We start from the raw sequence: 23,135 nt of genomic DNA, 5'->3' as shown, positions 1-23,135 counted from the left end.
CCACTGCACTCCAACCCGAGCAACAGAGCAAGACTCCGTCTCAAAAAAAAAAAAAAAGAAAAGAAAAAAGAAAAGAAAAGAAAAGAAATATCATTGTTTAGTATTGGTGTCAGGGCAATGCTGCCCTCATGAAATGAGTTTGGAAATATTTTCTTCTATTTTCTGGGGGAGATTGTATAAAACTGGTATTAGTTGGTAGAATTTGCTAGTGAAACCATATCGGTCTGGAGTTTTCTTTGTGGAAGGGTTTAAACTGCAAATTCCATTTCCTGAGTAGACGCAGGGCTACACTGGTTATCTGTTGTCGAGTGGGTTTTAGCAGCTTGTGTTAGGCAGAATAATGGCTCCCAGAGATGCCCACTCCTAATCCCTGGGCCTGCGCATGTGTTATGTTACATGGCAGAAAGCGAATCCAGGTTGCACATGGAACTGAGGTTGCTAATTGGCTGATTTTCAGACAGGAAGATTATCCTGGATCATCCAGGTGGGCCCACTGTAATCACAGGGTCCTTAAAAGTGGACGATGGAGGCAGAAGAGGAGGTCAGAATGGTGCATTATGAGAAGACCTTGACTTGCTTTTTTGGCTTTGAAGACAGAGGAAGGTCTAGGAGCCAAGGAGCACAGGCAGCCCCCAGTAGCTGGAAAGGCAAGGGACGGACCCCACCCAGAAAGGAGTACAGCCCTGCGACACCTGGATTTTTGCCCCATGAGAACCGGGCCAGACTTCTAACCCACAGCACTGTAAGAAAACTGAGAATATTTTAAGGCACGAAGCTCATGGTAATTTGTTAGCATAGCAGCAACAGAAAGCTAATACAGTGAGAGGCTGTGTTTCTCAAGGAATTGGTCCATGATTTCTTCTAAGTTGTCAAATTGATTTTACAATGTATTTATCTAGAGTTGTTTGTAATACTCACTACTCACCATACTTTAATGCTCACAGAGCCTATAGTGACACCCGCTTTTCATCCGTGAGGCTGCTGATTTGCGTCTTCTTTTTCAAAGGACCATCTTTTAATTTCATTGATTTTCTCTAATTTTACTGTCTTCAATTTTATTGGTTTCCACTCTTTATTATTTCCTTTTCTTCTGCTTCCTTTGGTTTTAATTTGCTCTTCTTTTACTAGTTTTTAAAAATTACTTTTGCTTTCTTGTTACTTAATTGTACGCTTGCATCATTTAATTTTAATAATGGCTGTGTTTAACATCCAGCTGGCCACATTCTGAACCCCGCGGCTTCCTTGTGTGAGGTTCCCAGGCCTGGTCAGTGCCCCCAGCCCAGCCTCTCTCTCAGTTCCAGGCTGTCTGCTGCTGCCTGTCAGCACTCCCACCTAGACGTCCCGCTGACATCTCCGTATAAACATAAATGGGGTCCACCTCAGAGCCCCAGTCGCTCCCCTGCTCTCCGAGCCTCCCACTCTGGTGCCAGCTCCTCCCCACACCCACCTGCTCCATCCCCACATGAGGCTGACCCCTCAACTCCTCTCCCCACACCCCGCATCCCAGCAGCAGAGCCCCTGAGCTCTGCCTCAGCCCCATCTGGACTCCGCACACTTCTCACAGTCCTCGGTCTTCACCCTGCCCCACATCCTTGTCCAGCCGCCCCCTGCATGCTGCCCTGGGCTCCCTGCCCCTCCTGGCCCCTGTGTCATCTATTCTCAACACAACTATAAGAAAAGGTGAGGCCGGGCACAGGGGCTCACACCGGTAATCCCAGAACTTGGAAGGGCTGAGGCAGCAGGATCGCTTGAGCCCAGGAGCTCACGACATGCCTGGAACACATAGGGAGACCTCCACAAAATATAAAAAAAATTAGCCAGGCGTGGCAGCGTGCACCTGTGGTCCCAGCTACTTTGGAGGCTGAGGTGGGAGGGTCACTTGAGCCTAAGAGGTCAAGGCTGCAGTGAGCTGTGGTCACACCACTGCATTCTAGCCTGGGTGACAGAACAAGACCCTGTCTCCAAAAAAAAAAAAAAGAAAACAACAACAAAAAAGGTGGGTTACATCAGGTCTCTCCTCTGCACCCAACTCTCAACAGCCCCACCTTAAGAAAAACGCAGGTCCCTTCCACGGCCTCCCCAGGTGGCACTCCCTTGCAACTCCTCCCTCGGGCTCTGCCTGCTCCAGGCCTGGTTCTCGTGGCTTTTCCTGAAGTGCTTCGGCCTGTCCTCTGCTATCCCCTTGTCTGCAAAGCACCCCCACGGCTCATTGCTGCGCTCCTGTGCCTGGCCCCTCCTCAGAGGCCTTCCCCACCACTGAGGGGAAACAGCAGTGCCTGCCCCCTTCCCTCCCCACTGGGCTCTGTCTTCCCTGCCTGGCCCTCCCCTGGAGCATGTGCATTTGTCATGGCCCGGCCCTCTCCCCTCCTGTCCTGCCACTTCCTGCCCTAGAACAGTGCCTGGCTCATAGTACCCAACCAGATTTGTTGAACAAATCAATGAACGAGCAGCAGCCCAGAGAACGCCTGCTAGGATGAGGGCACAGCCCTTGGCAGGGCTCACAAGCTGCTAGAGGACCCAAAATTGTGGATGCTGCAAATGGCCACTCTCTCTGGTCTTCCTGTATCTTCCCAGGGCTGGAGCCCTCACCCTGCCTGCCCCCGACTGGCCCTCCAGACTGCCCATCCCTGACTGCTACTCCCGCAGCCTGCAGGGCTCAGCCTGGCCATCACCAGCTCTGGGAGGCCTTCCCTAGCCTCAGCCAGCTCAGCAGCCTTCTCAGCTCCAACTGCCTGACACACACAACTGCTCAACAGCCAGTGTGAAAGAAAGAATGAACGGACAGGTGAACTCAGAACACTACAGCTGCTGAGGGATAGGGTGAGGACCCAGGCCCGCCACCCTCCCTGCCACCCTCCCTCACTAGAGCCTGGGTCAGCCCAGCCCAGGAGCAGGGACCCAGTAATCACTCAGGGCCTGTGGGTGTCAGCCCAGCACAGCCCTCAGCCCATCCCAAGACAGGGAGGACAGGAAAGCAGGCTCCAGCCTGCAGGAGGAAGTCCCGCCTCCCCCGTCGCCATTCCCTGCCTCACTTCGAGCCCTGGTCACCCTCCTTGACCACAGTTCCCAGGATGGCACCCAAAGGGAGGGCAGAGAAGGTGTTCCTTTCTGACCTACAGACAACAGGCAGTGATTAATCAGGAGGTGGAGCCAGAACCCACCCCGAAACAGCCCAAGCCCAGACCCTGGGGTACCTCGCCACTCTCTCCCTGGAGGATCTGCTTAACAGTCCAGAACGAACCTGGACGAGGCCAAAGAGAAGAAAGACTGCAGCCCCAACTCAATTCCGATGCTCTGAGTGTATGAGAGCAGAGCACATGCCGTCCCACCTCCCCAGCCAGCTCCCTCCCTGCAGCCCCCAGGTGCCCACTTCCTCGGTCCTCGCTCCCAGAAATCCCCTCAAGAGCACCTGGCCCAAAGCCTCCCTCTGCTTTACAGAATCGTTGCTGAGGACAGCACACTTGGGAGCAGAGGGGACACTGGGGCCTGCAGTTAGGCCCCTACTAGTGGCACTCCTCCCATAGAGACCCTTTCCACACCCCGGGCCAGACCCTGGTGGTCACAGAGGCCTCAGGGCCAGCCTGGTCCTGACACAGCCCAGCGCCCGGCCTGACCTTCCCACAAGGCCCCACGCTCTCGCCTGTCCACTGTTCCCACGGCCCAGCCTTGGCACTCGCCTCTGAACACTGAAAGCCCAGAACAGATTCATCCCCAGCTCAGCCCCAAGTCCTCCTCTCTTCTAGCCTCTGCTGAGGCAGCCCCTCTCCTCTCCCCATCAAACCTCACCTTGCCCCCTTCTCAAGTCCACCCCAGAGCCTGCGACACTACCTCTAAAGCACCCCTTGACCCTGGCCTCATCCAGGGGCTGGCACCTCCTGTCTGAACCCTGCCTGCCCTGTTGTGGCCACACATGCCTGGACACTTCTCCTGGTCCTCCCTCTGCTACCCGTCAATTCAACATCGTCCCCTTCTCAGCCTCCCGTTCAAGCCTCCCACAGCACCATCAGCACCACAAGCCCACCACTGCCCCACAGGCAGATCACTTGGCCTCTCTGAACCATGATTTCCTCATCTGTAAAATCTACTTTGAAGGCTCCTGTGAGGCTGTAAAGGCAGCAGGTACCCAACGGCTGGCAGACTGCAAGTCTGATCCCCACTCTGCCCGAGCCGCGAGGCCTAGCGCCCTGGGGAAGCTGTTACTCCAGCCTCAGCCTGGGCTCCTGCCTCCTGCCTGCCCTGCTGGGAGGGGCTCCGTGCAGGCCATGGCTCTGCTCTGAGCTTTCTGGGTGTCGTGTTGCAGCAAGAGGTGAGCAGGAGAAGGGCTGAGGAGAAGAGCCAGGTGGCCAAGCAAAGGGACTGCAGGGAAGGCCAACTGCTGACCCCATGTTTTTCTGGGCCTCAGTGTGCCCTCAGCTCAGTAAAACTGAGATTTCTACAAGTGAGGCCTAGAGCCAGGGAGAGGAGAGTCCTGCCCCAAACTGGCCCTCTGGACTTTAGCCCGGAGGGGCTGCCTGGGCCCGCAGGAGCGAGCCTCTGGTGCACTGGGAAAAGCTGAGAAACAAACACACCAGAATCAGAGTCTGAAAAGCCCAGAACCCGGGGTTGCCATGGCAACCTGCAGCCAGCTCCAGCCCAGCACTCTGCCAGCCTGGGTGGGGGCCGGGACTTGCCAGGCACAGCTGCTCCCACCTCTGAGGCCCCCTCCTTGGGCTTGGCCCTGCTTCTGCTTGGACACAGGAGTGGGGCAAGGCCACAGAGAGGCACCTCTGCCCTGTCAGGTGGGCCAGGCAGGCCTGGGCTCTCCTGGGCTCCCACTGCCAGCTTTCTCCCAGAGTCAGGCCCGGCCCCTTGGCCTCCAGAGTCCAGCACCTCTCAGCACCCCACCCCGGCATCCACCGCTCCAGCACCCATCACTTCAGTAGCCATCAAGCCCGTCAGCTGCCTGGGCCACCACAGCACCCCGTGTACACAGAGGCCTCGGGCTCCGGCCAGGTCGACGACCTTGAAGCTGTTATATGGGCACCGGTAGAGGGGCAGTGAAATGATTCCCCACCTTGCCTCACAGCTGGGGGGTGCCAGCACTAGTGTGGCGCTTTCCACGTGATTTTTCTCCTTTAATGGCACTTCTTCTGACAGATGACGAAACAAGCTCAGAGCGATTAAGCGACTAACCAAGGTCACAGAGCTGCTGCTTGGTAAGAAGCAGAGACTTGCAACTCCTGGGCCCAGGCCCCTGCCCTGGAGCCTGTTCCTGGATGCCCTGGGCTGACCCCTGCATGTCACCAGGGCCCATCACCCAACTACTCACCTGACCCCCCGGCCACAGGGCTGTGCCCAGTCTACACAGACACACAGCAGACAGAGGACGGCCTTCAGGTTTCCATTTAATGGCCAAGCCAGCACTGCCAAGATGTCCTCCTGCCTGAGGAGCCCACCCACGCTGGCACCCCTCAGCCTCACTAGCAGCGTCCCAGTCCAGTCCTGGTGTGGGGCCTCATCTCAGCTCCTTCAGCAAGCTGTTGACAGAGCCCAGCAGCTCCCGGAAGTAGCCCTCGTCCTCACCGTCCTGCAGCTCCAGGCTGGCCAGCGCCTGGTATTCAACCTGCAGGCTGGCCAGTGTCCTGCTGAGCTGGGGGTCCTGACGGTAGTGGTCCCGGCAGGTGGCCAGGAGGACGCCCAGTGTCTGCAGCACCTTTTCACGGGCGTCATGCTCAGGCAGCGCCAGGAGGCGGGCCGTGATCTCGCACCAGCCCTGTTCCCGCAGGCCTGGCAGAAGGTGTACCTGGCGATACTGCTGCAGCTTCTCTGGGGACGTCTCCTGGGTCAGCTCAGCCTCCTCCTCGGCGAACATCTGCCATCCGCCACAGCCGTGGGCCAGGTAGGGTGGGGGTGGGCACAGAACACATGGGGAACAGTTAGCTCACACCTGGCCAGCTCTGCCCTTCAGACACGAAGGCACAAGGCTGACCCCTGAGGGCCCACCTCTTCCTCCATCCCCAAGTCTGTCTGTCTATCCATTCATTCATCTACCAACAGAAACACCTGTGTGGTGCCAGGTGCTGGAGAAACCACGAGATACAGTCCTGCCCTCAAGGAGCTTAGGGTCTAGCAGGAGAATGAAAATTAACTAATTCCCAAATAGCATGATAAAGGTAATCTAACAGTGCAGCATGGAGGCAGACAGGCTGGCTTCAAATTCCTGCTCCACCACTGACTTGCTGAATGACCATGGCCGGCACTCAGCCTCCCTGAGACCCAATGCCCTCACCTCTTAAGTGGAGAAACTCAGCCTGTCTGTAAAGTGCAGAAGCCCAGCTTCATCAGCAGAAGACAGTGGCAGCCAGCAGCCAGAAAGGCAACACCTGAACCCTGACAAGCAGGCAGGTTACCTGAAGGTCAGAGGTAGAGGGTTGGGAGGGTTGGGACGGGGCGGAGATTTCCCATGCAGCTGTACAAAGTGTGCCTGTGTCGAGAAAGGAGGAATGCCTGCCCTAACTCCAGGGGAGAATGAAGCACAGGGAAGATACACAAGGCAACAGGGAAGCCCAGGAGAAGACAAGGCCACCGTGGACCACCTGCTGCTTCCTGCGGTAGCAGGAAGCCGTGGGGCTGATTGGGGCTGGCAGAGGAAGCTGAGGAGGTGTGCGATCCTGCATCCTGGGACAGCAAAGGCTGAGAGGCACCCCCTGGCTCTTTCCTCCTCCACCCCTCAGTCCTGCCAGCTTCGCCTCCAAAACACACCCCAATCCCGTCAGTTCCACCTTCGTCCCCCGTGTCCTGCAGTCCACTGCCTCCTGCTCTCCCCCTCTCCCCCAGCCCCCAAATCCTCACAACCTGGCATTGCGGGTGATAAAGACGAAATCAATCCCTTCCCTGGGACTGCGAGGCTCTGCAGGCTCCGCCCCCACTGTGCGCAGCCTGGACCCACTCACACCCACTCCTGTCACTCTAACTCTCCCCTGGGGCCTCTGGAGGCGCAGCTCCCACTTCCAGGTGCGCCCCCACATGGCCCCACTCACTCCACGGCTCCCTGCACACCTCACCGCCACTGGCCGGCCTCCCCCGCCTGGCCTTCTGCGCTCGCATGCTGCTGTGGTTTGAATGCGTTTCCCTAGAAGTTCAAGTGTTGGAAGCTTAATTCCCATGGCAGCAGTATTGAGAGGAGCTGCCTAGGTCAGGAGGGCAGCGGGTTCCTTACGGGAGAGCGGCTGTTATTCTAGAAAGAAGCCCGGCCCAGCATGCTTTTTTCCACAAGTGCTCTTGCCCTCCCACCTTCCACAATGTCGCCATGCAGCACAAAGGCCCCCGCCAGAGGCACCCACCCAATCGTGGATTTCCCAGCCTCGTGAATCATGAGCCAAAACTGCCTTTTCTTTATACATTATCCAGTCCAGGGTATTCTGTTAAAGCAGCAGCAGACACACTACAACACACGCTCAGGGCAATTCTCTGATAAACCTCTGCCTGAAAGCTTGGGGACGGCAGGGACTGCGGACTATTTCCCCAGCACCCGGCACAGCAGGCAGCACAGGCAGGCAGGGTCCCTCTGTGGCCCTTCAGCTCCTCCGATGCACCAGAGGCCATAGAATCCAAACCCCAGGCAGGCATCTCACCGCTGCAGAAGCCCCAATGCCAGGGCATGGTCTCTCAGTAGAGGTCCTGTCACAGGCCAAGGCACACATGAGGACTGCCTGGGGCCTGGCAGACCCCAGCACCCTGATGGGGTGTCACATTGCCCATGGGAATTCCACAGCCCCCGGCTGTCACGACAACGTGCTGCGGCGATCCCCCTGAGCTGCACGGTGCCCCTCCATCGCGGTGGACAGCTCATGTCCCTCCACCTTCAGGCAGCTCTGGACCCACCCCTCGTTTGGCTAGGTCTTCATTCTTTCTTAAGAGCTGCAAGAGGCTGGACTTAGTGACTCACGCCTGTAATTCCAATACTTTGGGAGGCTGAGGCAGGATTGCTTGAGCCCAGGAGTTCAAGACCAGCCTGAGCAACATAGTGAGACCCTGTTTACAAAAAATGAACAAAATTAGCCAGGCATGGTGGCATCAGCCTGTAGTCACAGCTACTCAGGGGGCTGAGGTGGGAGGATCACTTGAGTCTGGGAGACAGAGGTTGCAGTGAGCCAAGATCACGCCGCTGGGTGACAGAGACCCTGTCTCAAAAAAAAGAGAAAAAAGAAATCACAAGAACAGAGAAGCCCTGACCGCCTCAGCCTATGTACAGTCAGTCCTAAATCTCTCTGACTGAAACTCATCTGCTGTCCGCCCTGAAAGAAGGGGCCATTTCCATACTATTTGTAGAGAGATGCCAGTCCTCCCCTCCCCAATCATGTCAGCACCCCAAAGCTTCCAGAGGCAGGCTCCCGGGGCCGGCAGTCTCGGGGCAGCCTTGGTGAGCCTGCCTGCTGGTAGTGTGCTAGCAATGGGTCAGTGCCATGGTGCCCAGGATGCCAGGGCTGGGGGCAGCAGGGACACACACTCAAGACACCAGAGAACAGAGCCCAGTTTCCCTGGGAAATGCCCAGCCAGCCTACATGTCCTTCATGTCCTTCTCCAGGCTCACTGGCCCACTCCCAGAACCTGAACTGTGCCCAGGCCTTATTAATTGGATCTGAGCACCACATGGCTGCCTGCTGTTCTAAGAAACTGGATTTCTGCAGCTTGAACAAGAGAAGAGAGAGAAACAGACCGAGAGATAAGACAGGCAGAGAGAGTCAGAGAGCTGGGGAGAGAGTGACAGACAGAGGCAGCCACAGCCATCCCGACACTGCCTGGGAGAGAAGGCCTGGGGGAGGCATGTGCAGAGCGGGGTGAGGGCCCAGCCTGGGAGAGAAGGCCTGGGGGAGGCGTGTGCAGAGCGGGTGAGGGCCCAGCCTGGGAGAGAAGGCCTGGGGGAGGCGTGTGCAGAGCAGGGGGAGGGCCCAGCCTCCGCCATTCGCCATTCGGCAGCAGTTCCAGCGGCTGCCCAGCCCTGCTCCACTAGTCGGCATGCGGCTGTTCTGGGGAGCGTGTGGCCCTAGAGAGGCAACTGAGGAAGCCCTGCCAATGCTCTCTGCAGCAGCTGAATTAAGAATCCAGGCCTGGCTGGTTTTCCTCTCTCCTCCTTAATTAAGATGCTTCTTCAAGCTTGCAAAGAGGGCCGGGCACCAAGTCTCCTCCCAAGTGGCAAGCAATTGGGTCCCTGGGACTCTCAAGGGCAGCCGCTCTGAGGCGCTGCCCAGAGTCAAAGCTCCCAGAGGAGGCACCTCCAAGTTTCTGGAATCCGAAGAGTCAGCGCCATTTGAAGGCGCTCCGGGCTGCTCCACCCCCCCAGCCTTTTGTTCCTTGGGGGCCCGGTCCTGGCTGCTCCAGGGCTTGCTCATGCTGAGTCCTCTGCCTGCACACTTGGCTGTGACCATGGCTGGCAAGGCCATCTCCCACTCATCAGCCCTCAGGTTTCAGCTAAGCCACCACATCTCACACAACATCCTCCCTGATGTCCCCAGTCTCTTCCATCTGTCTGTCCATCCATCCAGAAGCACACACAAAGCAAACGAGGAGACCGGGTGGGCCTGGGTACTCACCTTCTCTGTGACCAGGTCGTAGAGCAGTGTGACCACGCGCACGGCCAGCACCTCTGTGCCCTTCTCCTGCACCAGGCTCCTCAGGACCTGCAGCCCCCCGAGCTTCAGGAACTGCCTCTGGGCATAGGGGAAGTGGCGCAGCAGGGAGCACAGTGCAAACAGGACCTGGGGACAGAGATCCAGGGACAGGTGAGAGGCCAAGTGAGCTGGACCTGCCCTGAGGTCCAGGGAAGGCAGACAGAGGTGCCCCAACCTAGTCCCCATTCCTCCCAGCCCCACCTAACACCTCAGTTACAGCTACACCCCAGAACCCAAGACTGTGAGGCCAGTAGAGACTCAGACACCTTCAACATTACCAAGTGAGTAAATGGGAGGTAAACAGAGACCAAGGGTGGGAGGCCAGGAGTAGGGCCCAAGGCCACACCACAGGAGCTGCCCACAGGCCTCTAGTCACCTTGGCACACTGCCATCTGCTTCAGTTTAGTGTAACCTCTCCCCCATGCCACCCAGCAGATGACGCTCAGGTCCCCAAGGTAACATGCATAGCCTGGACAGGAACCCTTTCCTTTCAGGCCCCACAGGTGTCCTGGGGGCCAGGCAGTAGGAAGGGCATGGAAACACACCTTCTTCTTTGCCGTGAGTGGCTGCTCCGTGGCCAGGATGACCAGAAGCTTCTGCAGGGCTCCCCCTTCAATGGCCTCCACCTGGACCTTGGGGTTGCTGGGGAAGAAGCACAGGAAAGCATGACTACCATGCCCAGCCCAGGGATCGGGTGGTCAGGGAACTGAGCCCATGCCAGCCATCCTGGGCAGAAACAAGAACAATGGAGGTTCCCACACTGGGCAAGTCAAACTCAGCTGGGGAAACAAAGACCATCTGGCACAGACCCATGTGGAAACAGTGGCCCACAGCACAGGTGACAGGGCTGAGGGCTCCCATGCCAGCCCCCACTCCCCAGCAGCCAAGGGGCTGGAGTAGGCTGGAAGGTGACTCGCCTCTACTACTGCAAAGACGTGTTGATGCCAAAGGTGCTCCTTCAGCGTCCCTCCCGTAGGAAGCCTTTCTTGGAGCTTCCCAAGCCAGTGCCGGATATTCCTTCCTCTGTGACCCCAGGCACATCACACACTGGGGCAATTACTAATGAGTCTGCTCCCCTCTGGGTCTGCAGCCCGAAGGCCAGGGCCCCATCCCTCTCCTCTCCTGGGTCGGCACTCAGACTGCACAGAGAAAATGCTTGTAGGAGAAGGCAGGAAGAAAGTGCAAGAGACAGGAGCCTCTGAATACCTAGGCAGATCCTAAAACAGAACAACCCAATGCCTCCCACTGGGCTCCCACTCTGTAACAGCAGCTACTGTCAGCTTCTCTGCCCTGTATTCTCAGCACTCAGCACAGAGCCTGCCATGTCACAGGTCCTGGACAGTAGGGAATGAATGAATGAATGAATGAATGAATGAATGAATGAATGAATGAACGAACTAACTAACTAACTAACTAACAAACGAAGAACACGTGTACACAACCATGAACATATCCACAGAGAAACACACCGAACTAAAGTACTCAAAACCCTGAACTGCCTCTGGAACTCCTCTCCCCATTCTGGGCTAGAGAAATAATGATGTGATTAAAACATTTCAGGCCCAGACCTCCTAGGGATGAGGGGGTCTGGCAGCCTTGGTAGCCCTGGGTCCATGCCCTGCCTGGCCTCTTCACATGATCAGCATAAACGAGGTGCCCATGGGACCCTGGGAACTCCGGGCCTTACCCCAGGGTTCCCACAGCCAGGACCATGAAGGGATGAGGGGCCTGGCGGGGACCCCCATCAGGGTAGGGTGCCATGCAGGGGACATGGCCGGGATCCCTAGCAGGATACCCTTTTGCAGGTTCCTTGCAAGACTGCATTAGCGATTAATTAAGGAGTAAGTGGCAAGCACAGAGACCGGATGGTCAGGCCCTTGGGCAGGTCAGGGCTTCCCTCTCAGCAGCCCACTTGTGAGGCCCCGAGAAGAGAGGGGACGGGCACACAAAAGCTTGAGGCCAGCGGCAGGTGAAGGGGCCAAGCCAGCAGTCAGACGGTAGCTGTCACACCCACCCAACTAGCCCACAAAGGACACTGCAGTCTACCAAAGCCACTACATGCCTCTGGCTGCCTGCCCTTGACATGACCACAAGCTCCTGGAGACCCAGAAAGCACCTGTTCCTCCTAACTCCCAGCCCTCCTGGCCAGGGGCCCTCACAGGGTCCTCGAGAGTGAGCCAGAATATAAGGAAACAAAGACAAATCAGAAGGAGCTGGCTCCTGGTCCTAAACCCAGAAAAGACACACTGTGCCACTGTACAGGAGAGGGCCCGACACACAGCAGGCGTGCCCCCAAAGCTGGCTGAATGGAATGAAGATAGCTCCCCGCTTTTATTCCGACCAGGAACAAGCTTCAAGGTCCAGAGCAGACAGAGCACGCTGAGCCAGTTTTCTAAAGGGAAAGGCTCCTTTGGACCACGTGTCACTCTGTAGCCTCTCAGCCAGAAAGGAAGTACAGGGTGGGTGCCAGCCCATCCCACAGCAACTCCACCCCTGTGTCTGCAGAGCTGCCTGGAGATGGGCCAGAGTCCCTGGGGAAGGGAGGCTGACAGCTCCTCTCCAGATAGGCAGGGAGGCAGGAGCTGATGCAGGGGTGCCTGGGAGCTGAGCTGCTCCCCTGCCCCCCCAACTTGAGACAGGCAGCTGTTTCATCAAAGCATGAGCTAATTAGGGCTGTCTCTGCCATCATGTGCCTAAGGAACATTCACCCATGACAGGAGGGTCCAGGAAGAGAAGACCACTCTGAGAGATTCACACAAACATCAGATGCTGCCTCCCCAAGGGGGACTGCGAGATCTGACACTGCATCAGCCTCTGGGAGCACTGCCAAGGAGTCCCATCCCTCATGGGCCCTCGGAGCAGCAGAGACAAGGCCCTCCAAAGACAGCACAAAGCTCATCACAGCACCCCATCATCGCAGCCCCAGTTAATCACCCAGGGCTGGGCCACCAAAGCCCTTCCACTTTCTGTACTGGGACCAGGGCAAAGAGAAGTCCCTTCTTCAGAAGGTAGGCTGATGTGGGCCGGGAGCCACCCACAGCCAAGCCAGCAGCAGCCAGTCTCACCCACTCTGTCTCCCTCAGGCAGCCCTTCCCACTCCATTTCGAGGAGGAGAGAAGAGAGCTCCAACATGGGATAAGTAAACTGGAGAGAAAAGAGGAAGTCTGACCTTTTGTAAATTGCTGAAATCGGGTTCATAAGGCAATAAATTCATGTTTTCACCCACAGCCAGGTCCGTGGGTAGGGCAGGACCATGGCCAAACCTGGGCTGTGACAGTGCACGGCCTTGGCAGCCCTGGGTCCATGCCCTGCCTGGCCTCTTCACATGATCAGCTTAAACGAGGTACCCATGGGACCCTGGGAACTCCGGGCCTTACCCCAGGGTTCCCACAGCTTCAGGAGTTTCCTAAAAGGCCACCCTGTGAAGTGGCCTTTTAGGGCTGCCCAGGGAAGGGGTTGCAGAAACACAGCAGAGGAAGAGGGGGATGATAAGGCCTGCACCTCCAGCTGCTCCTCCGTCCATCCAGGCAGGGCCAGTAGAGCTGAGGGTTTCCTGAGCAATCTCCTGCCAAGGGCAGAATCTGCTCCCAGAAACAGACCCTCTCTCCACAGGCAGCTCCGCCTTGGGCTCTAAATGCTCACAGCCTGGGGCTGGGAGAGGCAACTACCAAAACAGCTCAGAGTGAGGCCTCTGGACATGCAGGGGCCAGGGCCTGGAGGACCCTTGCTGGGAATTTCATGAGCAATGGCTGATGACCTTGGGCAAATTTTCACCTATGAGGCAGAGCTAGGACTACCCGTGTTAAAGACAGAATAGTTAATTAATGCCAAAATGCCACAGTGCTAGCCAATGCACTGTGGCCAAAAGATAATTACAGTAGGTTTACTACACGAAGAAGTCAGACCACATTCTTGAGAGCACAGCTTGATTCGGCCCGGATGCCTCGAGCACATATCACGTATGCCAGCCCCATCCTCCTCCAGCCTATGGACTCCGGACCAGAGCTGCAGCCCACCCCTGGAGGGGCCAGTCCTGCTGGCTGGAAGGTAGGTATCCTGACAGTTGGGGATCTGAGTTAAGAGGGCGGGGACCTGGCATGCCTCAAAGTGACATTAGTGGTGCTGGTGTGCTCAAAGTCAACAGAAGGATATTAAGGACGTAGCTCATCTCCGATGCGATAAATGAGAATAAACCTTGTTCAGGGCTAAGCCGGCTGGACTAAATAAATACCATTAGCACTTGGATTACTGGGATGTTCACAATCAGCAGGCAAGTCAGCTGTCTGTGTGCAGAGGGACGGCAGCAGCTGCTACTCTGTAAATCTTGCAGGGGGATGGGCTGGGGGTGGGGCGGGTTGCAAAAATGGAAGTGATTGCATTTGCAAAAACCAAAGAGTGTGGGTCAGGGTGACAGCAATTTGGGCAATCAGTCAAGAGTCAGAGGTCACAGTTTAGCTAACTGAAGCTGAGCATGTGTCTGGGTGGAGGGGGACTGAAGGAGCTGACCACAGGGAGGGCAGCCCAGCTCGGCCAGGGGGCCCAGGAGATTGCTGCCCAATACACACGCCAGGGCTGACTTCTCCACCCTTGGGCTCAGGACTAGCCACATAATTTTCAGGCCCAAGTGCAACATGAAAACGTGGGGCCTTTTGTTCAAGAATCATCAGAAATTTCAAGACAGTGAGAACAAAGCATGAAGCCAGGCACGGGCCCTTTTGAGTGTGGGGTCCTGGGCCACTGCACAGGTGTCAGGGCCAGCAGGGCGTGTGCACGGAAATTCTGCTCCAGGGTCAACCAGAAGGGCTGGAAAGGAAGTTTGAATTTCTGAAAAGGAGAACAACTGGAAAAGGCAGAGCTCTAGGACAGGAGTAAGGATGAGGGTGACTAGTTAGATGGGGGCCAAGGAAATGCTAAGGTGTAAGTGAAGAGAGCTTCAAGTGATTGAGACTGCCAGGCCAAACCAGGACACCAGAGGCACAGCAGAGGGATGTGCTCACTCACAAGTCCTCGTGACATTTCTCAGTGCAACAAATACTCTTTTCATTCCCTTATGACAGGAAAAAACTACCATTTTTCGTCTGAAATGCCTCTGAGATGATGCCATGCACTGAGGGCAGAGGGCACATCTCAGGGGTGTATGGGGCCAGGCTCAATCATTCACCTGATGAAGCGCATGCTCACCTTCTTGCCCAGAGAGAAAGATTTCCTCTGGTGGCCCCACCTTGCTTATGTCCTAATGTGTAGCCTCCATCATCTGGGAAAGCAAGAATTTGCAGGATGTGTCATCCTGAAATAGATGGGTTCAAGAGACATCTATATTTGCCTGACATCCAGGGATGAGTGGGATTAGGGAATCAATCAGCTAAGATACAAACAACTGGCCAGGAGTGGTGGCTCACGCCTGTAATCCCAGCACTTTGGGAGGCTGAGGCGGGCACATCACTTGAGATCAGGAGTCTGAGACCGGCCTGGCCAACATGGTGAAACCCCGTCTCTACTAAAAATACAAAAGTTAGCTGGTGCGGTGGCAGGCGCCTGTAATCTCAGCTACTCGGGAGGCTGAGGCAGGAGAATCGCTTGAACTCAGGAGGTAGAGGTTTCAGTGAGCTGAGATCACGCCACCGCACTCCAGTCTGGGCAACAAAGCAAGACTCTGTCTCAAAAAAAAAAAAAAAAAAAAAAAAAGGGATACAATTACCAAATTGACTAAGTTTAACAAAAAAAACACCATACAAATCTTCCACTGCAAAGTCAAGCTTCCAGGAATAACGAAACACATGATCTGCACATCACTTGAGTGGTGGGACCTATATGGCCTCAGGAGTTCCATCTGGACACTGGGGAAGGGCAGGGCTATCATCTAACCCCTTCATGTACAGCCCCTAACTGGAAGCCACCCACGTAAGCAACTATGAGACACCCACTCCTCACCACAGTAACAGCAACTCACGAGAGGGTCTCTAGAACCTCTTGACAAACAGACACACACACAAGACACACACAGAGACACAATCATCTGCCCATCTTTGGGGAGATAAAGGGAACCTCAGAGGGAGGGGCAGCAAATGACCTTCCTGACAGACATCTGGTAGCTCTCCAACACAGCCGTGCATCACAGTCACCTGGGGCAGTTTATTTCCTGAAACCATTTCAGACTAGTGATGTAAAAAATTACAGAAAATAGGCCAGGTGTGGTGGCTTATGCCTGTAATCCCCGCACTTTGACAGGCTAAGGCGGGAGGACTGCTTGAGTCCAGGAGTTTGAAACTAGCCTGCACAGGGTGGTAAAATCCCCATCTCTGCAAAAGTAAAATAAAAAAATAGCCGGGCAAGGTCATATGTGCCTATGGTCCCAGCTACTCGGGAGGCTGAGGTAGGAGGATCACTTGAGCCCAGGAGGTTGAGGCTGCAGTGAGCTATGGGCAACAGAGTGAGATTCCGTCTCTCTAAAGAAAAAAAAAAATTACTGAAAAGTAATCACACAGAAAAATGACTTACTGAAAAGCTACAAGAATAGTAAATAAACTCCCATCCAGATTCACCAATTGTGGACATTTACCACAATTTTCTGTCTCTATTAATATTTACACAGATTTTCTTTTCCAAAATATTTGAGGGTAATTGAAGATATGAAGACCCTTTACCCCTAAACATATCAGTGTGAATGTCCTAAGAACATAACCAAAGTACAATGATCAAAATCAGGAAACTCACACAGACACAATAATCTATAGATATTTACTTAGATTCTGCCAACGGTCCCAATAATAGTCCTTCCCACCCCCCTTTCCTTCTTTTTTCTTTAAAAAAAAAATTTTTTTTTTTTTTTTTTTTTTTTTGTAGATGGGGGTTCTCACAACATTGCCCAGGCTGGTCTTGAACTCCTGGCTTCAAGCAATCCTCCCGCCCCGGCTTCCTAAAGTGTTGGGATTACAGGTGTGAGCCACTGCACAGAGCCCTCTCAATAATATTCTTATTAGAAAAATAATTTTGATCCCACGTTCGATCTATGCCCACACGATGTACACAGCAGCCTGTCTCCTTGGACTCCTTTCATCTGGAACTCTTCCTTAGTCTTTGTCTTTCATGACACTGACATTTATGAAACGTGCAGGCCAGTGGTAGAATGTTTTTCGGTTTGGATTTGTCCGATGTGTTCTCATGATTAGATTGAGGCTGCGGCTTTGGCAGGAATGCACAAACACAGTGCTGTATCTTTCTCAGTGTATCACACAGGAGGGCAAGTGATATCCATAAGTCCCACGACTGGATGTTTTCTTTGAACACTTGGTTGTGGTGGTATCTGCCAGATTTCTCACTGTAAAAATACTTTGTTCCCCTGAAATTAATATTTTGTGGGGAGACACTTTAAGATATGAAGACAGCCTATTCCTCATCAAACTTTCATGTAGTAGTTTTGGCAATCATTGACAATTCTTGATTAATTATTCCAGGTTAAGCATCATAAGTCCAAAAATCTAGCATCCAAAATGCTCTAAAATCTGAAACCTTTTGGTTTCAAAAGCATCAACATGATGCTCAAAGGAAATGTTCACTGGAACATTTTGGATTTTGGATTTTTGGATCAGGGATGCTCAAGTGGTAAGTATATAATGCAAATATTCCAAAAACAAAACAACAACAAAAAAATCAAAATCCAAAACATTTCTAGTCTCAAGCATCTCTGATAAGGGATATTCAACCTGTACCACGATGTTTGTCAAATGATGATATTCAAACTCCTATCTTTATCCTTCAAACTCCTATCTTTATTCTTCTTGCTTCTATCTTTATTTGCTGGCACTCTACCTGAAAGAAGAGATTTTCCTTCTTTCCCATTTCTTCATTCATTCATTTATTGACATCAGTATGAATTAATAGATTCTTATTTAATCTATGGAATAGAATCAATTTCTATCATTTACTTCAATGCTAAAATTATCCTTAATCACCAGGCCTCTTCATGCTGGTTTCTGTATCTTTTTAACATGTTTCCATCACCCTTTAATATTTTCTTACCTTCCAGCACAAGATGTTCTTGTACAAGATATTGCTCTTTTCCTATGCCAGCCATGGAATCAGCCATTTCTCCAAGGAACAATTGGAGCCCTTTTTGAAAATACAGATTCCAAGCCCTTCCCTTCATATACTAAATCATAATCTCAGAGAATGTGGCTCTGAAGACCTGATTTTTTCATAAATGCTACATGTGATTCCTATGTTCTGAGGACCAGCATTTGGGATAACTAGAGCCAATGCCCAACCTTTTATCCAGTACAGCATCTCTGGTAATTGGCAGCCCAGTATTTGAAGACTACATCATCAAACAAGGCAGCTTTATGCTAGTTTAAAACTCCTCCAACTGCCAGAAAAACATATTCTGACACTGAGCTGAAATCTGCTATCATGAAGCTTATACCCTCTGGTCCTAAGTCTACCCTTGAAGAAAGAAAGGGTTTCCTGATCCTGTCCAGATGGGTCAGCCCTTCTGAAAGCTGGGAGCAGCCAACCATCCAGAGAAAGCTCCCCTCTCACAATGTGGCCTCACGGGATTCTGCAGTCATTCTCAGGGTGACTCTTGAAACCCTCCACTTTCCTGACCCTGTTGACTGACAAATCCCACAGTGGTGGTGCCCAAACCTACCCACAGGGATCCAGGCTGGACAACCCTCCACCCAGAGTCCAGTGGGCCTGGCTGCCTCTGCCCCAGGGCCATTCTGCCCCTAATGCCTCAGGCCAACTCTAGGTTTTTGGTAGCAGCCTCACAGAGCTTACAGTGGCCTGCCTAGGTCAAATCCCTAAAGGCTGCTCACATGATCTTCTGAGGAGCCGGGGATCCCCAACATGGCTCTGAACCCAAGCACAGGGCTTCGATTTTATTCTTACTAAAGAATAAATATTGTCAGGAGGCAAAAAGCAAATTAAAAATGGTATGGGTGATATGACACCATATATTTATTTCTGGGTCGTGAGATTTTTGTTTTAAACAAGGAATCTGAATTACTTATAAATTAGAAGTTTAATAACAATAAAATTTAAAATGCCACTTGGCTACCTAGACCCTTCCTCCTAGCCTGTCACTATTCTGTTGGATCCTCACTGTCACGTATCTCACATGGTTATCTCTTCCTGATCACTGCCATCTGTTCCCACGTCTTCATATGAGAACCAGAATGTAGGTTAGACAGGACAGAGTCTGCCACGAGGTCTTTGGCACATCACTACAGTGAAGGTTCTGTTGACACTGAACCATTTCTAAATAAACATTGATTAAGTCTGATTGTTCAAGCTGCTACAAATCTACATCTTTTTTTTTTTTCTCTTTTTTTTTGATTCAGAGTCTCACCTCACTCTGTCACCCAGGCTGGAGTGCAGTGACGCAATCTAAGCTCACTGCAAACTCTGCCTCCCAGAGCCTCAGCCTGGGACTGTAGTCCCACGTAGCTGGGACTACAGGCAAACATCACGACGCTCACCACCACGCCCAGTTTTGTGTGTGTGTGTGTGTGTGTGTGTGTGTGTGTGTGTGTGTGTGTGTCTGTTTTGTATTTTCAGTAGAGACAGGGTTTTGCCATGTTGGCCAGGCTGGTCTTGAACTCCTGGCCTCAAGTGATCTGCCCGCCTCGACCTCCCAAGTGCTGGGATTACAGGCACGAGCCACAGCACCCAGCCTCAAATCTACATCTTTATCATCATTTCTCTATCTGATCTATTAGATTACTATGAGATGCTGTCAAATGATTTCCTGAAATGCAGACTTCCTCTATGTCTATTATACTGGCCTAATCTACCAGCCTGGCAAATCTTCTGAAAAAGAAAATTAGAATTGGGAGGGAACCTGAGAGAGTCCTCTGGGGTACTGATAATGTTACATTTCTGGATCTGGGTGGTGGTTACATGGGTGTGTCCACTTTCAATAATTCATCAAGGAGAATGTGTTAAACTTTTCTATATGGAGGGAGAGGGGAGGGAGAATTTAAGCATTAAACTAGTCCAGCAAGACCTCGTTTTATGGAACTCACACTAACTCTAAGAAATGACCTCTTTCCTTTAAAAATACTCTTAAGTCACATCTCAAAAACTTGCTCTGTTATTTTGAAAACCAGAAGAGTTGCCCATTGTGTCTCCTTGCCCCTCTCCCAATCCCTATAATGCAATAAAGATTCCTGCACACAGTTTGATGATGATGTCCCTAAGTTTCTGTGTGGCATTTAATTTTTCAGACCCTGTCTAATCTGGAGAAGCCAGTGGCTCATTACACTTTTTGTACACTCCTGGTCTCAAGTTCCACTTAACTCTATGTTTGTTTTACTTTCTGCAGGAAGGCCATTCTCCTTGAGAGAGAAGGCAGAGGCAAAAAGAATGAGAGCAAGGACAGAGATACCCTCTCTGGCATCTGCTAAATCACCTGACTGAACCAGGTGGCCTAAAGCCTTCTTTGCCATCCCTCTCACTCTCAACAGTAGCGGCACAGGCGCCTTTGCTGTTCTTAGCGTTTCCCAGGTCTCACCCATCTGGTGCTCCTGACAGTGTTCTCGGAGGTTGCATCCTTCTTCTCTATTTGCTCTTGGTTACAGGTCCCGTTTTCATCTCTAGACAAAATCTCAGCTCAAACTGTGCCCCCTGCAGCCACGTGGGTCTCTTTAGGTGGCTCCCTGCTCCCTGCAGTAATCACTCGTGACTCTGTTAAGTACACTTCATTTTTCAAACTCTGAGTCATCCTTCCTTTTGAAGCTCCTGTTCAGACATCACATCTACTTTCTCCTGGACCCTCTGAAATTTACTTTCCCTAAAACTCAGAGGCAGAGAGTTTCACCTTCTCCTTTTAGCTTCTCCAAACACAGTCACTTTCTGCTGGGGTTCCCTAAACTTTTTTTTTTTTTTTAACCAGACAGATCCTTGTTGCTCAGCATATAATTTCAGTGAGGCCCTTCTCCTTATTGCTTCCTTAACCTCTTGAGAGAGAAAACTGTCAGAAAAGAGAATTAAGAATTAAAGCAAGTGAAGACTTTATTGGTTTCTTTTTTTTTTTTCCTAGAAGCAGATTTTCAACTGCCCAGATACCCCGTGCACCACGCCATTTTGCTTCTGTGCCAGTTTTATAATTTCAGTTGAGAAAGGCTCTTCTATACCAAAGGTAAAGAGGTGACAATTACTTCAGAGTCGGTTGGTTGGTTGGTTGGATTTTTGGTGGGCTAAAAGCCAATGACCTGGACTTTCTCCTTTTTTTTTTTTTTCCCCACCAAAAAGCTCAAACCCAGAAAGCAAAAAACTAAGTGTGGCTCCGGAGTCAGAGAGACCTACGTGCAAGTCTGAGATTCTAGTGTTTTCAGCTGTGTGACTGAGGTAAGTTACTAAGCCTTTCTGGGCCTCAGTTTCTGCATTTGTAAAACCAGGATTAATGACAATAATATTTGTCTCATGGGATTGTTGGGGGATGAAATATGATTTTATATACGTAAACACACACAGAGTTCCAGGCAAATGCCAAGCATTAGGATAACAGCTGTTTTATCATAGTATGCCATTTAACAAAAACTATTATTTGTACTTTTCTGCTAAGACAGAATGCCAGGGTTTTCAGGCTTCTCAGAAGGGAGAGGAGCTATCTGTGTTGGGGGACAAAGAAGACCTCCCACTGAGTGGCCTTAGATTCTCATTCTCAGCTCCTCTGACTGGATAGACAAAGCCAGTACAGAAGGAATTCATGGGGGAGAAATGTAATTAACAAGCTAGAGGGAGAGACTGGGAGGAAGGATCAAAGCAGCTAATTAGAACTGGCTAAAGGGAGACCACAGGGTAGGGAACATGGAAGAAAGCGGGCTAAAGAGAATTATCTGCAGCCTCTAATTATTCAAAGAATGTCCCTGAATAATTGTCTCAGGCAGTCTGAGGGAGGCAAGGCAAGAGTAACAAGGTTAAGCAGAAGAAAATTTAGGCTAAAACATATGGGAGATTTTTCACACACTGAGATTTATCAACTTTATTAGAGAACGCAGAGGATGTTATTTTAGGTCTTCTAAACCAGTTGGTGGTATAACTATCCCCATGTCTCGTAGCTGGGGGACAGCAGAGGAGGCCAGACCCCACAGGGGAAGAGGGGATCCAAGGCAATGGCCCAAACAATCCTTGCTCCAAGCTTATAGGCAACACACCTTGTCAACCGGCCCTTTGAGGCTCAGGAAAGAGCTTCCCTCCTCACTCAGATCTGCTCTCCCTCCAACCTCCACATGCCTCACCCTCCTTGTGTTCTGTCATAAACTTGATAAATGTGATAAATCTCACTGTGTGAAAAATCATCTCCTCAATCAGAGCCAGTGGAATCATGCAGGGCCTATTCTGCGTTCACCACACAACTGTAGAAATGTTTATGAATGAGCCATCTCTTAATAGCAAAAGAAAAGGCAATGATCGTAGGACGGTCTATAGCTGAAAATGACAACACTGAAATACTTCGTTTACAGGATTTGGAAGTCGTATAGACTACAAATCTCTCTGCTGCGCAACATACATAACAAGTCCCCAAAATATCCTTTGTTTGCTGAGGTTTTGCTCAGATATTTAAGGTTCTGACAGTTTAAATATGGTGAACAATATGGTGAACCATCCAAATATTTTGCATCATTGGTATTTGGAAAGATCTTTAAGAACAATTAGTTCTAGTTCTGAGAGGCAAGTGCAGCACCCCGGCTCCCGGTTTTCCATGGGGGCGGATCAACATGGCCTCCTCAGCCAGCTCCATTTCACATGGAGTCTCAGGCCCCCCACAGCATGGGTTTCCTGGGCCTGGCCACTTGGCTCACACTGTTACAGAGAAGAAAACTGGGCAGATCCACTGACTCCTCAGCCAGGCGCAGGGTTCACCAGGTCTCACTGGAGGCTGAGAAAAATACAGAGCTTCCCCTAATGCAGGAACAACACTGGGGCGCCTGACCTTGCTCAAGGCCCTTTGACCTGACTCACCAGATGCTCGAATGGGAACCTAAAGGAAAGTGGAGACTTCCCATTCTGTGGAAATCTTTAAGAACTGGAGAAAAGTTCCAATTACTTACAGCTTCAAGGGACAGAATGATGGATGGCTTCCTTTGCGAACATGCTATTTGTCTGAGGTTCTTTGTCCAGTCAGCTGGTTGACAAATACTGATCATGCCCAGTGTGCACAGGGGCCTCAGCTAAGAGTACCAGCACTAGAGCAAAGAAAGAACATAGTTCCCGTCTCTACCAGAAGAAATTAACAGCCGACAGAGATGCGCAGAGAGTCACTCTGAGAGAAGCCACTGGGTGCGAGGGTTGTCTGAAAAATGGAGGAGCTGAGCAAGAGGGCATGCTGGAAGAATGACCTTGACAAGATCAAAAGTTATTAAAATAGGAGGAGGAAGGCTAAACTTCTGTATGTACTGCCCAACTGAAGGCAGATGAAAACCTACTTTTTTTCCCCAAAAGAAAATGTTAAGAATCACCTTCCACAGACTCTTTTAACTCTAT

At 51.9% G+C, this 23,135-nt stretch overlaps 1 protein-coding gene across 3 annotated transcripts in view; it reads right to left on the bottom strand.

Annotated features, from left to right (window-relative positions):
- Window positions 1-5,364: 5,364 nt before the first annotated feature.
- Window positions 5,365-23,135, bottom strand: part of SIL1 (SIL1 nucleotide exchange factor) — a 236,736-nt gene continuing 218,965 nt past the window's right edge. For all 3 annotated transcript variants that reach the window (XM_008014608.3, XM_038007348.2, XM_038007344.2), the window contains 3 exons: window positions 10,196-10,292; window positions 9,573-9,737; window positions 5,365-5,851 (listed from right to left, as the gene is read on the bottom strand). In XM_008014608.3, coding sequence (XP_008012799.1) covers window positions 5,495-5,851; window positions 9,573-9,737; window positions 10,196-10,292 — 619 coding nt within the window. In that variant the 3' untranslated portion in view covers window positions 5,365-5,494. The remainder of the gene's footprint in view (window positions 5,852-9,572; window positions 9,738-10,195; window positions 10,293-23,135) is intronic.

Source organism: Chlorocebus sabaeus, chromosome 23, assembly GCF_047675955.1.
Source record: "Chlorocebus sabaeus isolate Y175 chromosome 23, mChlSab1.0.hap1, whole genome shotgun sequence".
Lineage (NCBI taxonomy): Eukaryota > Metazoa > Chordata > Mammalia > Primates > Cercopithecidae > Chlorocebus > Chlorocebus sabaeus.
This window is presented reverse-complemented; position numbering and strand designations above follow the sequence as displayed.